The following is a 16,162-nucleotide window of genomic DNA, read 5'->3' on the forward strand; positions in this document are numbered from 1 at the left end:
GGGTCAAGAAGATAATTTAATATTTCATTTTCTAAGAATTTATTTGGCTCTGCATTAATTTTCTTTGTTTCATTTTCATTTCAATCATAATTAATTGGCAAAGGCAAGTCTTCCGCCCCATTTGGTACGCTAATGGAAGACTAATCGGTAAATGAGAACTTTGTATTGGGTTTATTAGAGTGATATAGGGGGTGTTTGGAAAACCCAAAACCATGGTTTCAGAAGCACTTTTCCGCAAAACGAGGTAATCTCCTTCACATATTTACTTCGTAATCCGTAAAAGCACTTCTGAAACCATGGTTTGGTTTCTATCCAAACATAATCATTATTCCCCATTTCTCATTGCTTCAAATATTTTTTTCTTCATAAATAGGGGCATAAACATTAAATCTTATCAAGTAGAATTATTTCTTTTTTTAATTTCCCCCCATCATTTCTAATATCAAATACATCTATAATTTCTTTGTAAAATTGGGTCAAAGCCTCCAGTTGAATGAAAGTCCCGATATTTTGTATGTACAGAATTTGCAAAGTAAAAAATATCAGTACTTTTTGTCTATAAAAATTTATTACGTTTTTCACACAAATAGAATGTTAAATGGAGGGTTTCTTTACTAATTTTCTCATACTTGTACAGGAATTATTTTGTAATGTGTATTGTGAGGTATATTCAGAGGGAGGGGAAAAGTCTTACTTTCTCTATCCCCATATGGATAGCAAGAAATTTAACAATTTATTTGTTAACAATTTACTTGGCTGTGGGTTTTCTTTGATTATTTTTCATTTCAATCACATCGCAAAAGACAAGTCTTCTTTACTCCAAAAAAAGCCAGTCTTCTTCCCCGTTTGGTACGTTTATGGAAAAATAATCCGTAACTGAAAACTTTTTAGGGCACATATTTGTTATATATATTATATTGATATAATAATTATTCCCTATTTTTCATTGTTTCAAATGATTTTTTCTAAATAGGGGTATAAGAATTAAATTTTATCGAAGAAAATTATTTTTTCATTTTCTCTTTTAATTTATAATATCAAACATATGACATACTATTTCTGTGTGTGTATACTTAAAATCAAAATTTTGGGACAAAAATGAATTAATGGCAGCTGGACAATGAAGGACAATTTTGAAGTTTCTCACTTCCAAAACTTTTAGCACGCCATTCAAATAAAGCCGAAGATAATTTGACAAAAAAATAATGCCAAATTTTTTTTTTGATAATACGGTAATCTTTTATATTTCTCCCACCCTCCTTGTATTCAAATACTACTTCTGATTCTTAATATAAGATCTAATTAACTTGTTTGAAGAGATCAAGAAAGTTAATAAATCACCTTAATATATTTATATTTATCTTGTTACTTTTATAAATTAATATATAATCTAATAATATACATAAGTATTTTAGAGAGATTATGTAACATGTAATTATGTAACTGGGTCTTATGTTAAGAATCATGATAGTAATTTTGAAATTTAATTACTTTTTTCAAAAGAGTATGTTATAAGGTCTCTCATATTTCACTTTGTTCAAGTTATTAATTGAAACTGCTTTTGATTTTAGCATAAAATATAATTATCAAATTGAAAATTGACCGACCTCACAAAATTCCATATTTCTTGACTATATTAGTAATTATTAAATTAGATATGAACACTAATTTTCAAAACTTTTCACCACAAATTTTTGGAAAATTTTAATCAACGTTCGTTCAATCAAGCACGTTCGACGTGTTGCCAGGACCATTTGTTTAGTCAAGTGAATATTTGAATTAATTTATTTTAAGTGATTTTATATTTTCAAAATAAGTATATGAGAGGAATATGCTGTTGTAAAATGTAAAATAGATTTTTTTAGTTAATTCTCTTAATAAGTCTTTCTCCTTTTTTTTCCAAGGAAACATAACTTTTTTTTTTGGTAGCCTCTACCCCTCTCTCGATATGTATGATATAATGAACTTATTTTTATTTTCCTTAATTATAAAAATTTCTATGCCGCTTAAAAGATATACGTAATGCGCAAGCCTTCCGTAAAATTAAAATTGGGTTGCACAAATTTTTCTTTTATTTTTAATACTCCTCCAGTCTTTAATATGGGACCCAATTGTTAAGTTGGTTTTGATCCTAAATATAAAACTCATTTATCATATTTATCAATTTTCTCTAAATTACCCCTATGGATACTCCCTTAATCATAATCAAGTAGAAGAGGGAGATGGGGTATTAAGAAAGATGATTATGATGTTTTAGAAAAAATATGTCACATTTCTTATAGTTAACTAACTTACCTAACTTCTTTAATCTAATCAAATTAGTTAAATGGGTTTTAGATTAAGGATCGGGGATATTTCATTTTCTTCTACCATGACAGTACTATTAACTATTAGTCATTATATAAAATAGTTTAATTATTTTGCAAAAATAATTTTTTTAATAACTTGCTAGTATACAGGCCCTTGCCTTGGGAATATTATTCTATATTAAAGCTATAATACAAAGAAATATTATATCATGAGTAAGGGCTACAGTGATGTTATCAGCAAATCTGTTTGTCATGGCCAACATGTCAGTGAATGTATTATGCGTCAAATAATAGAAATCAAAACCTTGACTTATAATTATGTTACGGTAGGGAAAACAAGGCTTGTAATTCTATTTACAATTAGGAAGTACAAGAATTAAATACACAGTGCACTAAAATTAATTTGTATTCATAAGCCCATGATTTATATACTGAAGCCAACCAGTTTTTAATGGCGACAATAATTCATGTTAGTTTTTTTTTTAATCAATTCTGATGATGCTTTAGTTCCCCATCAAATTCTTCAATCCAAGTTGGGAGAAGAAAGTGACTTGAGCCAGCGATTATTATGACAAACCTTTTATCAAGCGTAGCTCTGCCTATAAAAGAAGCCTCATATGTTAGATGCCATATCCTTCACTCCTTCATATTCATAGCCTTCTAACTTCTCTCATGGCATTTCGAATCATTATCTGTTTCTACTTGTTCCTTCTTTCTCTTTCCCTTTCTTCTTCTCTCAAACCCCCATTATGTAATTATCATGATTCCATTGCGCTTCTTCATTTTAAAAACTCTCTCTCTCTTAATCATTCTGCTTCGATGGAGTGTGATGAGTTTAAGAACACATCTTATCCAAAGACAGCTTCGTGGGGAAATAATTCAAACTGTTGCTTGTGGGATGGGATCATGTGTGACTCCATGTCTGGTCATGTGATTGGTCTTGACCTTAGCTGTAGTTGGCTCAAAGGTCAACTCCATCCAAACAATAGCCTCTTCCAACTTTCTCATCTCCAAACACTCAACTTGGCTCACAACAATTTTAGAGGATCTTTGATATCATCTCATTTCGGTGGTCTTTCCACTCTCATGCATCTAAACTTAAGCTGTTCTGTTTTTGCTGGTGAAATTTCTCCTAAAATTGCAAAATTGTCTAAGTTAGTCTCTCTTGATTTGTCTTTGAATGGATTTTCCTCATATGATGAATGGTTAAGTTTAAGACTTGAACCATCCACTTGGGAGAAGCTTGCTCTAAACATGACTGATATGAGAGAACTTGTTTTAGATGGTGTAAATATGTCTTCCATTGCACCAAGCTCCTTGTCTTTGAAGTCACTTAATATTTTGAGTCTTAAACGTTGCCAATTTGATGGGCCTATTCCTACAAGTTTTGGAAACCTTACTCAATTAACTAATTTGAACATTGTAGAAAACAATTTTAGTGGTGAGCTTTCATTTCTTTCAAATCTTCAAAGTCTCACTTCATTGGACCTTAGTGCCAATTATTTTAATGGTCTCTTACCAAATTCCATAGGCCATTTGAAGTCTCTTAATTTTTTGGGTCTTCAAGAGAACCAATTTCATGGGCCTATTCCTATAAGTTTTGGGAACCTCACTCAATTAACTGATTTGAACCTTGAAGGAAACAATTTTAGTGGTGAGCTTTTATTTCTTTCAAATCTTCAAAGTCTCATTTCATTGGACCTCAGTGACAATTATTTTAATGGTCACTTACCAAATTCCATAGGCCATTTGAAGTCTCTTGATTTTTTGGGTCTTCGGGGTAACCATTTGATGGGCCTATTCCTAGAAGTTTTGGGAACCTCACTCAATTAACCGATTTGAACCTTGGAGAAAACAATTTTAGTGGTGAGCTTTCATTTCTTTCAAATCTTCAAAGTCTCACTTCATTAGACCTCAATTACAATCATTTTGGTGGTCTCTTACCAAATTCCATAGGCCATTTGAAGTCTCTTGATTTTTTGAGTCTTCGGCATAACCAATTTCATGGGCCTATCCCCGTAAGTTTTGAGAACCTCACTCGATTAACTTATTTGGACCTTTCATTTAACATTTTTAGTGGTGAGCTCTCATTTCTTTCAAATATGTCAAGTCTTACTTCATTGCACCTCAGTGACAATTATTTTAGTGGTTTGTTGCCAGATGTGTTTGGAAATCTTTCAAATTTGAAATTTTTTGATTTCTCTGACAACAAGCTACCAGGTAATTTTCCCGAGTCAATTTTTACTCTCATAAATCTCTTTGATTTGAGACTATCATCAAATAACTTGAGTGGCTCTGTTAAGTTTTACCAATTTTTCAAGCTTCAAAATCTAGAATATCTTCATCTTTCAAGCAACAAGTTTCTCTCACTTACCTTTGATAATAATCTTAACTACACCATTCCTAATCTTGAGGTCTTATATTTAGATTCTTGTCATATCACTATCCTTCCGAAATTCATTGGCCTTCCAAATTTGTGGCAATTGCATCTTGATGGTAATAAGTTGCAAGGTCTTCCTAAGTCAATTTTTGGTTTCCTAAATCTTTCCCATCTAAGTCTGTCATCAAATAATTTGAGAGGCCCTATTAGTCTTCATCAATTCTCAAAGCTTCAAAATCTACAATATCTTAATCTTTCAAACAACAAGTTTCTCTCACTTAGCTCTAATAATGATGTTCACCATACCATTCCCAATCTTACACAGTTAGATCTGTCCTCTTGCAACATCAATGACTTTCCTAAACAATTAGGAAGCCTTCAAAATTTGAAGGGGTTATATCTTTCCAATAACAAAATTCGTGGAGATATTCCCCAATGGTTCAATAACGTAGGGAATGGTTCTTTGGATGCTTTGGATCTCTCTCATAATAACTTGACATCAGCTAAACATCTTTCAATGAGAAACTTGAGGTTTCTTGATCTCAGCTTCAACTTGTTGCTAGGAAATCTCCCAATTCCATCCTTTGATGTTGAATTCTTTTCAGTGTCCAACAACAAATTCAGTGGACACATTTCTTCCTCATTTTGCAATGCAAGCTCACTTGAGATACTCATCTTATCCCACAACAACTTGTCGGGCCACATCCCAAAGTGCCTTTTTGCTCTTCCCAATCTTGAGAGTTTAGATCTGCAGATGAATAATTTTGTCGGATCTATACCGGACAATTTTTCTAGAAGCAATTATTTGGAATCTTTGCATTTGAACAACAATCAATTTGAGGGACGGTTGCCTTTGTCTTTGACCCATTGTAAGCAATTACAAATTTTAGATGTGGGAGCAAACAAGATCAACGACAAATTTCCTGATTGGCTTGAAGGCTTACCAGAGCTACAGGTACTCATTTTAAGAGATAATAAGTTCTATGGTGCCATTCATAGTTCCCACACCAAACATCCTTTTCCCATGTTAAGAATTTTCGATGTTTCCAACAACCGTTTTATAGGATCTTTGCCAATAACATACATCAAGGAATTTAAAGGAATGATGAATGTTGACTTTGTTTCAACCACACTAGATTACTTGGAAATCCGTAATGCATCTTATCAGTATCAAGAATCAGTGATGGTCACATTGAAAGGTGTTGATTTGGAGTTGGTAAAGATCATAACTACATTCACATCCATTGATTTGTCAAAAAACATGATTGATGGAGAGATTCCACATGTTATTGGTGAGCTGCATTCACTTAAGGGGCTTAATCTCTCCCACAACAAAATCACTGGTCCGATTCCTCAATCCATTGCAAACTTGACAAACCTAGAATCATTGGATTTATCATCAAACTTGCTTAAAGGTGAGATTCCTCTTGCACTAGCAGATCTCAACTTTCTTGAAGTTTTGAATCTTTCACAAAATCAGCTTGTCGGAGAAATACCAACAGGTAAGCAGTTTGATACATTTTCACAAGATTCTTTTGAGGGAAATTTAGGACTGTGTGGATTTCAATTGTCAAAAGCATGTAATCATGATGAAGGGAAATTACCACAACCAACTTCGTCAAGTAATGACAAATTTGGATTTGGTTGGAAACCAGTGGCTTTGGGATATGGATGTGGGATGGTGTTTGGAATATTCATGAGTCAAGTTATTTTCTTAACCGGAAAACCTAAAGAGCTTGTCAGAATTTTTCAAGCCAGGCCTAAGAAACAAGCAAAAAGGACAAGGAAAAGAGCCCATCAGGATCAAAGAGTGAATTAGGCACAAAATGTGGCTTCGTGTGATATATTATGTCATCTTTTTTTCCATGTTTCCACTATGGTTATTATTTCATGTTTCTTAAATATCTTGTCAGTGATTGGAATGTAATGTACTGTATATTTTAATGATTGTCTTTCCCCTTTTCTTTTTTTAATGAATTTCAAGTGATTTGCCTTCATTTGTATGCTATGTACTATTTGATCATCATGTGAATAAAATTTTCCACGTATTAGCAACTTTTTTTCTTTCTGGTACAGACATGTCAACTTATGTTATTTGAATTACTTATCAACCATTCAACCTTCCTCATTTAATTAATGATTTAAAGAAACTTTTAGTTTGTTCGTTGTTCTATTAAAGGATTTTAAGTTTTTATAAATATGTGAAAATCACTTTCTACTTCGAGACTTTATGATCGATATATGATTGTTCAGAATAATGCTGCAAGCAGGAATTTAAAATAAGCAAAATGATTTTATTTCAAATTTTAAACTCTCAACAATTTTTTTCTTGTTTTTGCCAAACTCTTAAAAGTGAAAATATGACCATGCAAAACACGAGCCTCAATTGCTTTATTACTTAACGTTAACATTCAACTAGGCCTGTCCTCTCATGAAAACCTTGGGCCTAAAAGCATTTTAGCCCACAACAACATCGTGACCCCTTATTTCGTAAGTTCATAAATTCTTCTGTTCGTTTTTTTACCTATTATTTGCATTGAGAGAAAATTAGAGAGAAAAGAAAATTAGATTAAAAAAATATGGAGAGAAATCAATTTTTTTTCTTACTTGGATATGAGACAAAATATGAGAGGAAGGAACCCCTTGCTTGGATTAAAATAAAATTAGGGAGGAAAGAAAACTAGAAGAGAAAATATAAGGAGAACTGAGTTTTCTAAATATCAATATAATGAATTATTTCAAAATCGATTCTAATTCAATTAATCCTCATCCTAACGAAATTCATTTAATTGATACATGTATCCACCAATTCATCACAGGCACAATATTTTAGGATTAGATAGGAGAGAAAATATGGGAGGAAGAAAAAGTGAGAAAAATAAGATGGACTCCATATCTCATTTTCTCTCCAAATATGGAGAGACTCAGGAAGAAAAACAAGATTTTCTTGATTGTCCCTCCTCTCTCTTCCTCTCACATTTATGTTCTTTTTATTATATTTAAAAAATTATTCATTTTTTAATATTTTAATCTTACAAGAATATTTTTTATTAAATAATTTGCTTTTAAAATATAATACTTTGAAAATATATATAAACAAAATAATTTGATTTGAAATTATTTGATGACGCTAATTAAAAAGAGGGTCTTAAACGAAACCGTTCAACGAGCCGTCATACAAGGGCATCCCAAATTATGTGGTGAATGTATCTTTTAAAAATTCGTATGTACTTAGAATATAAGGTGTTAAATTGGAAAAACCCTCAAGTAAAAAAAAAATGGAAGACCAAAAAAAATACAAGGTGTTGATTCAGCACAACTTACTTGGACAACTAGGGGTTCCGAAAAAGTTGGGGCATGAGTCTTTCTTTCATTGTTTTTTTTTTTTGGGGATACATGAGTCTTTCTTTATAAGGCTTGTTTTATTTTTAATTTTTGTAAAGTTTGTGTGAGAGGATGCAAAGAATTGTAGAAAAAATAACAGCAAGGGACGTTTTTCAATATTCTTGCCATAGTTGTAAATGTAAGAGTTAACTCTTAAATTGATATCTCAATATCTTTTGTCTCTAAAATTTATAAAAAAATTTTAAGTTATTGATTGCATATTAAAGAGAATTTTTATTCCTGAGATAATGACCAAAAGGATATTTTGAAAAATTAAAACATATTTATTGTAAATAATTAATTTAATAAATTTGTTTGATATATATATAAATTAGTGATTTAGCTTTACCATTTAGGATCAAAAGAAATAGTTCTTAATATAAGAGCTTATTTAATTTTTATTTTGATCATAAATATAAGACTCCAATTTATTTTATATCTTATATTTATCCATTTTTTAAGGGTAGTTCTTATAATAATGGTTGTTCTAGCTAATACACTTGATTAACGAGAATATTTTAGGAAAGAAAATATCTATTTATTACAAAGAACTAACTTAATTATTTTTCTTAATCTATTCAAATTAATCAATTAGCTCTTATATTAAGAATTGAAGCTAGTATTATTCTCTTAAGCGGTTATAAACCTTTGAATGTTTTATGATGGGAATATTAGCCAAATGCAAAATAAGATTCCCTTGCTGTTTTTCAATATTAGCCAAATACAAAATTAGCGACGGACTTGTAACAGAATTTAGTGACAGAATAAGATTCCGTCACTAATCCTTCTCTAAGTTAGTGACGGAATAAAATTTCGTCACTAATCTTTCACTAATTTAGCGACGGAAATTTTCTGTCACTAAATTCTATTGCTAATTTTAGTGACAGATTTTGTGAGGGATTAAAATTCCGTCACTAAATTCCGTTACTAATACGCTATTTTTTTGTACTGTATAGAGAGAGAGAGAGAGACAACAATAAAGTATCAATTCATGAACATAAGCTAGTTTGATTGATTTTAAAGCAAAAAAGAAAAAAAGACAATTCAAAGTCGGTGCTGCCATGGTGAGTTTGATTGATAAATGAATGGAATCTTAGAAATTAAATTTTGGTTTTGGGTTTGAAAAGTCTTCAAATTTTATTGGCTTCAACAGTTTAAAATGACCGTCAACGCTAATTAAGCAAACTTTGGTTGATTTACATGTACTTTGAAAATTTTTTGTTTCGCTGGTCCAAGGGGAAAAAAAAGAATTTTTTTTTATTTCTCAAGAATTTCTTTAAATTTATGTTTTGAGTAGTACTCAACAAGATAATTTAATATTTCATTAATTTATCATCAACTTATTTGGCTGTGAGTTTTCTTTAATTCATTTTCATTTCAATCACATCATAGAGGCCAGTCTTCTGCCCCATTTAGTCCGCTTTTGGAAAAATAATCTTGTAATAGAAAACATTATAAGGTATTCCCCAAAAAGAAGAAAAAAAGCATTGTAGGGTTACTATTTTCCAGTTCTCAGTATATTCTCATTGTTTTAAATGTTTTTTTTTTAATAAAAAGGGGCATGAACATTAAATTTTATCAAATAAATCTATTTTTTTTATTTTTCTCTTTCATTTATAGTATCAAATAAACTTCCACGTTCTATACTTTGTTGCATATATATTATTTATGGGTTAATGTGCAAATTCAGATCATAACAATATTGTTCTCATACTGTTAAAAATATTAACGATCAATACTATCATTTTAATGAAGAGTTGAAAAAGTGTTATATGCCCCTCTTCACCAAACCTTATTCTTATTGGTCTTCTCATGAGCGTACCATACGTTTTTGTCGGTCCAAAATTTTTCTGTAACAGCTGGACAAAAAATTGACAGCACTATCATAATTTTAACTTCAACTCAAACAAACAATCGTGTCAACTCAAATGAATAAAGAGGATAATTTAATATTTTTCATTTGTTAACAATTTGCTTAGCTTTCTTTGATTCATTTTCGTTTCGATCACGTTACAAAAGACAAGTCTTCTAGCCTTCTACCCTGTTTGGTACGCTTATGAAAAAATAATCCGTCATTGAAAACTTTTTGGAAAAACTACGTTAAAATCTCACTTGAAAGAATTAAATATAAAAAAATATCTTAAAATTATTAAATTAATATGAAATTTCAAGAAAACTTATTGCAAGAAATTATACTTGTTTAACTCTTGTTTTTTTTTTCTTTTTAAGTATACATTAACAACTAAAAAAGCAGTCATTAACAATTTAAAATGTAACGATTAACAACTATCGCAGTAGATATTAACAACACATTTTCTCAGCACATCACAAAAATTTAATGCATGGTTGTTAATAAATACTGCAATAGTTATTAATAATTACACTTTAAATTGCTGACGACTTATACTTAAAAAAATAAAATGAGGACAATTTAATAATTGAACAAGTAAAATCTCATGCAATGAGATATTTTGAGAGTTCAAATTAATTTAATGATTTCAAGAAATTTGTTTGTATTTAATTTTCTTGAGTGACAACCTTGATCCAATGTTCAAAAATTTTTTGGGTATATATTTATGATTGATACTCATATAATCATTATTGCCTATTTTTCATTGTTTGAAATGCCTTTTTTCTAAATAGGGGCATAAACATTAAATTTTATCAAGTAAAATTATTGTTTTTAATTTTCCCTTTTCATCTCTAATATCAAGCACATGTTACACCATTTCTCTCTCTGTGTTTATTATCATGATCTGTTATTTTGCATTGTGTATTATAACGTGATTGACGGTTTGAGTAATTAGAACCACTCAAAACCAAAATTTCGGGAAAAAAAGAATTAACGGTACCTGGACAATGAAAAATCACTTCCAGACCTTCTAGCTCGCCATTCAAATAATAGCCAAAAGAATTTGTTGACGGTATGGTAATCTCTTTATATCTCTGCGATACTGCTAATATTCAAATAATGATCAAATTGAGTTACTTTTTCTAAAGAGTATGTTATAAAAGATCTCTCATATTTCACTTTAAGTTCTTAATTGAAATTTTTGTTTATTTGGCATAAAATAAAATTATCAAATGGATCTGCCTCACAAAATTCCATATTTCTTGACCATACTAGTGATTATATTAGATTATATATGAACACTAATTTTCACAAATTTTCAGAAAAAGTTGAATCAACATTCCATCAGGCATAAATGTGGCCATGTACGTGTTCTTTACGCCTTTTATTGTTCTTTTGATTCATTTTCCTTTCATCAATCAATCACAAAGTCAAGTCTTCTCCCCCGTTTGTTATGCTAATGGAAAAACAATCCTATAATTGAAAACTTTTGTAGGGCATTGATTATACTGATATAACCATCATTCCTACATTCTTATTGTTTCAAATGTTTTATAATAAAAATGAAGGCATAAAAATTCATTTTTATAAAATAAAATGATTTTTCCCCTTTCATCTCTAATTTAGTCGAGTACTCTTATGAACGGTTTCATGCATAGCTTATATATTTGTATGATTTTATTGTATATAATACTCCTTTTTTCCTATTTATAAGGTATAGAGAAAATTCTTATTTGATCTCATTTATAAGATGTATTATTAAATTTTTCATATGAATACATAATTCTTTTTGCAAACAATTTTATTTTATTTGCCATTTATTATTGTGTAGATTTTATTCTCATATGGTATAATGTAAATAAAATAGGGACAAAATAAAAAATTTATTAAATTTTAAGATAAAGTTAATAATACTTTTAGTTCCTTAATATAAACGCTAGATAACTAATTTATAAATATTAAAATATTAGTTGAGTTAATTATTTGTAATCATATATTGTCTTGCCTAAATACTCTAGTTAATCATGTGGATTAGAGTCGCTCTATCTTGGAACCTTTAACATGTGCAATTACAATAAGAATTACTTTGAAGAAAAAAGGATAAATATAATAAACAAAAAGGATTATGATCTTATGTTTATGATCAAATTGAATCTACTATTAGTTTTTATATTAAAGATCGAAGGTAGTAATGTTTAAGGTTTTTTCCTTCTATCTCAATGAAACATGTTATTTGAAAAAAATTGTTTCTCGATAATTTCTTTAAATTTATGTTTTCGCCTCCCTTTGTTTCTTCAAACAGAATTTGGGTCTTTCGTACCACAATACAGTACATTGTTGTATGTACATAACTAAAATGTAACCGTATAGTTATTGAAAAATTTTTAGGATTTTACGGTTAAAATTGATGTGAGGATTTTCGGCCATACGTTGATCGTAAAGTATTAGTAAGGGTCTCCAAATCGGGAGAAGAACATTTTCACTAACTTTTCTCTTCATTCTGTTTTCACTTAATGTCTCTGCCGTTATATTAACTTTTAATGGTTGAAATCCGAAACTACATAAAAACATTATTATAATATTAAATATAATAAAAAATTTAGCATTGCAAACTATTCACATCAAATTTTAATACTATAAATTTATCTATCTATTTTATTGTTTAATATTTAATATTTAATATTATAATAACATTTTTACTAAATAAATGTCACATGTTAAAGTGAGGAGGGAAATTAGTGAAGATGTTCCGCTTCCAAAGCTTTGCGACATGGGGTCAACCCGACATATTGAAGAGAAGAATTTATGTCATAAGGAGTCAACTCAAAAGGGTCAAGAAGATAATTTAATATTTCATTTTCTAAGAATTTATTTGGCTCTGCATTAATTTTCTTTGTTTCCCTTTCATTTCAATCATAATTAATTGGCAAAGGCAAGTCTTTTGTGCCGTTTGGTACGCTAATGGAAGAGTGATCTATAAATGAGAACTTTGTAGTGGATTTATTATAGTGATATAATCATTATTCCCCATTTCTAATTGTTTCAAATATTTTTTCTTTATAAATAGGGGCATAAACATTAAATCTTATGAAGTAAAATTATTTTTTTTAATTTTCCCTCTTCATTTTTAATATCAAATACATCTATGATTTCTTTGTAAAATTGGGTCAACGTCTCCAATTGAAAATTTTATTAGTGAAAAAGACTTAAATGAAAGTGCCGATATTTTGTATGTACAGAATTTGCAAAGTAAAAAATATCGGTGCTTTTTGTGTATAAAAAATTATTACGTTTTTCACACAAATAAAATTTTAAATGGAAGATCTTTTTTCCCAATTTTCTCCTACTTGTATGGGTATTATTTTGTAACGTGTATTGTAAGGTATATTCAAAGGGAGGAGAAAAGTGTTACTTTCTCTATCACCATATGGATAGCTAGCCAATAACAAGAAATTTATAACTTGTTTAACAGTTTCAGGGGCATTGAAGTTAGAACCATTCAAGTCCAATTGATGATAAAGAGTTAGTGAGGGTTGAGGAAGCAACTGAAATGAGTGGATAAGATAATTTAATACTCCTCCGGTCCTAATTATAAGACCCAATTGACTTATTTGAGGAAATTAAGGAAGTAAGTTAAGTTGGTTATTTATAATAAATAAGTGTTGTTATTCCTAAAATATCCTTGCTAATTAAGTATATTGGCTAAAACTATCATTATTAGAAGGATTATCTTAGAAAAAATGCATAAATATAAGAGACAAAATGGATTGGGTCTTATAATTAGGACCAAATAAAAAGTCAAATTGGGTCTTATAATAAGGACCGGAGGAGTATTGTTTTTTACTCCTCCGGTCCTAATTATAAGACCCAATTGACTTATTTGAGAAGATTAAGGAAGTAAGTTAAGTTGGTTATTTATAATAAATAAGTGTTGTCATTCCTAAAATATCCTTGCTAATTAAGTATATTGGCTAAAACTATCATTATTAGAAGGATTATCTTGGAAAAAAATGCATAAATATAAGAGACAAAATGGATTGGGGTCTTATAATTAGGACCAAATAAAAAGTCAAATTGAGTTTTATAATAAGGACCGGAGGAGTATTTGTTAACAATTTACTTGGCTGTGGGTTTTCTTCGATTATTTTTCATTTCAGCCGCATCGCAAAAGGCAAGTCTTCTTTACCCCAAAAAAGGCAAGTCTTCTTCCCCGTTTGGTACGCTTATGGAAAAATAATTCGCAACTGAAAACTTTTTAGGGCACGTATTTGTTATATATATTGATATAATAATTATTCCCTCTTTTCATTGTTTTAAATGATTTTTTCTAAATAGGCGTATAAGCATTAAATTTTATCAAACAAAATTATTTTTTTCATTTTCCCTTTTAATTTATAGTATCAAACTTATGGTATACTATTTCTGTGTGTGTATATACTCAAAATCAAAATTTTGGGACAAAAATGAATTAATGGCAGCTAGACAATGAAGGACGATTTTGAAATTTCTCACTTCCAAACCTTTTAGCACGCCATTCAAATAAAGCCGAAAAAAATCTGACAAAAAAATAATGCCAATTGTTTTTTGGATAATATGGTAATCTCTTATATTTTTCCCACCCTCCTTGTATTCAAATACTACCTCCGATCCTTGTTGTCAAGTGAATATTTGAATTAATTTATTTTAAGTGATTTTATATTTTCAAAATAAGTATATGAGAGGAATATGCTGTTGTAAAATGTAAAATAGATTTTTTTTTAAAGTTAATTCTCTTAATAAGTCTTTCATTTTTTTTAATGTCCAAGGAAACATAACTTTTTTCTTGGTAGCCTCTGCCCCTCTCTCGATATATATGATATAATGAACTTATTTTTATTTTCCTTAATTATAAAAATTTCTATTCCATTTAAAAGATATACGTAATACGTAAGCCTTCTACAAAATAAAATTGGGTAGCACAATTTTTTCTTTTATTTTTAATATTTCATTTTCATCGACCATGACAGTACTATTAATTACTACTCATTAAATAAAATTAGTTTAATTATTTTTTGCAAAAGTAATTTTTTTAATAACTTGCTAGTATACAGGCCCTTATCTTGGGAATATTATTCTATATTAAAGCTATAATACAAAGAAATATTATATTATGAGTAAGGGCTACAGTGATGTTATCAGCAAATCTGTTTGTCATGACCAACATGTCAGTGAATGTATTACGCGTTAAATAATAGAAATAAAAGACTTCACTTATAATTCTGTTATGGTAGGAAAAAAGGCTTATAATTCTATTTACAATTAGGAATTATAAGAATTAAATACACAGTGTACTGAAATTAATTTGTGTTTACAAGCCCATGATTTATATACTGAAACCAACCAGTTTTTAATGGTGAGAATATTTCATGTTAGTTTTTTTTAATCAATTCTGATTATATTTTAGTTCCCATCAAATTCTTCAATCCAAGTTGGAAGAAGAAAGTGAGTTGAGCCAGCGATTACTATGACAAACCTTTTATCATGCGTAGCTCTGCCTATAAAAGAAGCCTCATATGTTAGATACCATATCCTTCACTCCTTGATATTCACAGCCTTCTAGCTTCGCTCATGGCATTTCGAATCACCATCTGTTTCTGCTTGTTCCTTCTTTCTCCTTCCCTTTCTTCTCTCAACCCCCCATTATGTAATTCTCATGATTCCATTGCTCTTTTTCATTTTAAAAACTCTCTCTCTCTTAATCATTCTGCTTCGATGGAGTGTGATGAGTTTAAGAACACATCTTATCCAAAGACAGCTTCGTGGGGAAATAATTCAAACTGTTGCTTCTGGGATGGGATCATGTGTGACTCCATGTCTGGTCATGTGATTGGTCTTGACCTTAGCTGTAGTTGGCTCAAAGGTCAACTCCATCCAAACAATAGCCTCTTCCGACTTTCTCATCTCCAAACACTCAACTTGGCTTACAACGATTTTAGTAGGTCTTTGATATCATCTCATTTTAGTGGTCTTTCCACTCTCATGCATCTAAACTTAAGCTATTCTGGTTTTGTTGGTGAAATTTCTCCTAAAATTGCAGAATTGTCTAAGTTGGTCTCTCTTGATTTGTCTGGGAATGGATTTTCCTCATATGATGAATGGTTAAGTTTAAGACTTGAACCATCCACTTGGAAGAAGCTTGCTCTAAACATGACTGATATGAGAGAACTTGTTTTAGATAATGTAAATATGTCTTCCACT

General features: G+C 29.9%; 1 protein-coding gene across 1 annotated transcript; it reads left to right on the forward strand.

The window, feature by feature from the left end:
* Positions 1-2,981: 2,981 nt before the first annotated feature.
* LOC114741965 (receptor-like protein 9DC3) lies at positions 2,982-6,749 on the forward strand. The gene is made up of 2 exons (XM_028930207.1): positions 2,982-3,731; positions 5,015-6,749. The coding sequence occupies exons 1-2, from the start codon at positions 2,982-2,984 to the stop codon at positions 6,506-6,508; spliced, it is 2,244 nt and encodes a 747-aa protein (XP_028786040.1). The 3' UTR covers positions 6,509-6,749.
* The last annotated feature ends 9,413 nt before the right edge of the window (positions 6,750-16,162 follow it).

The sequence above is a fragment of the Neltuma alba genome, unplaced genomic scaffold (genome assembly GCF_004799145.2).
Source record: "Neltuma alba isolate B1F8T4 unplaced genomic scaffold, ASM479914v2 tig00003588_pilon, whole genome shotgun sequence".
Lineage (NCBI taxonomy): Eukaryota > Viridiplantae > Streptophyta > Magnoliopsida > Fabales > Fabaceae > Neltuma > Neltuma alba.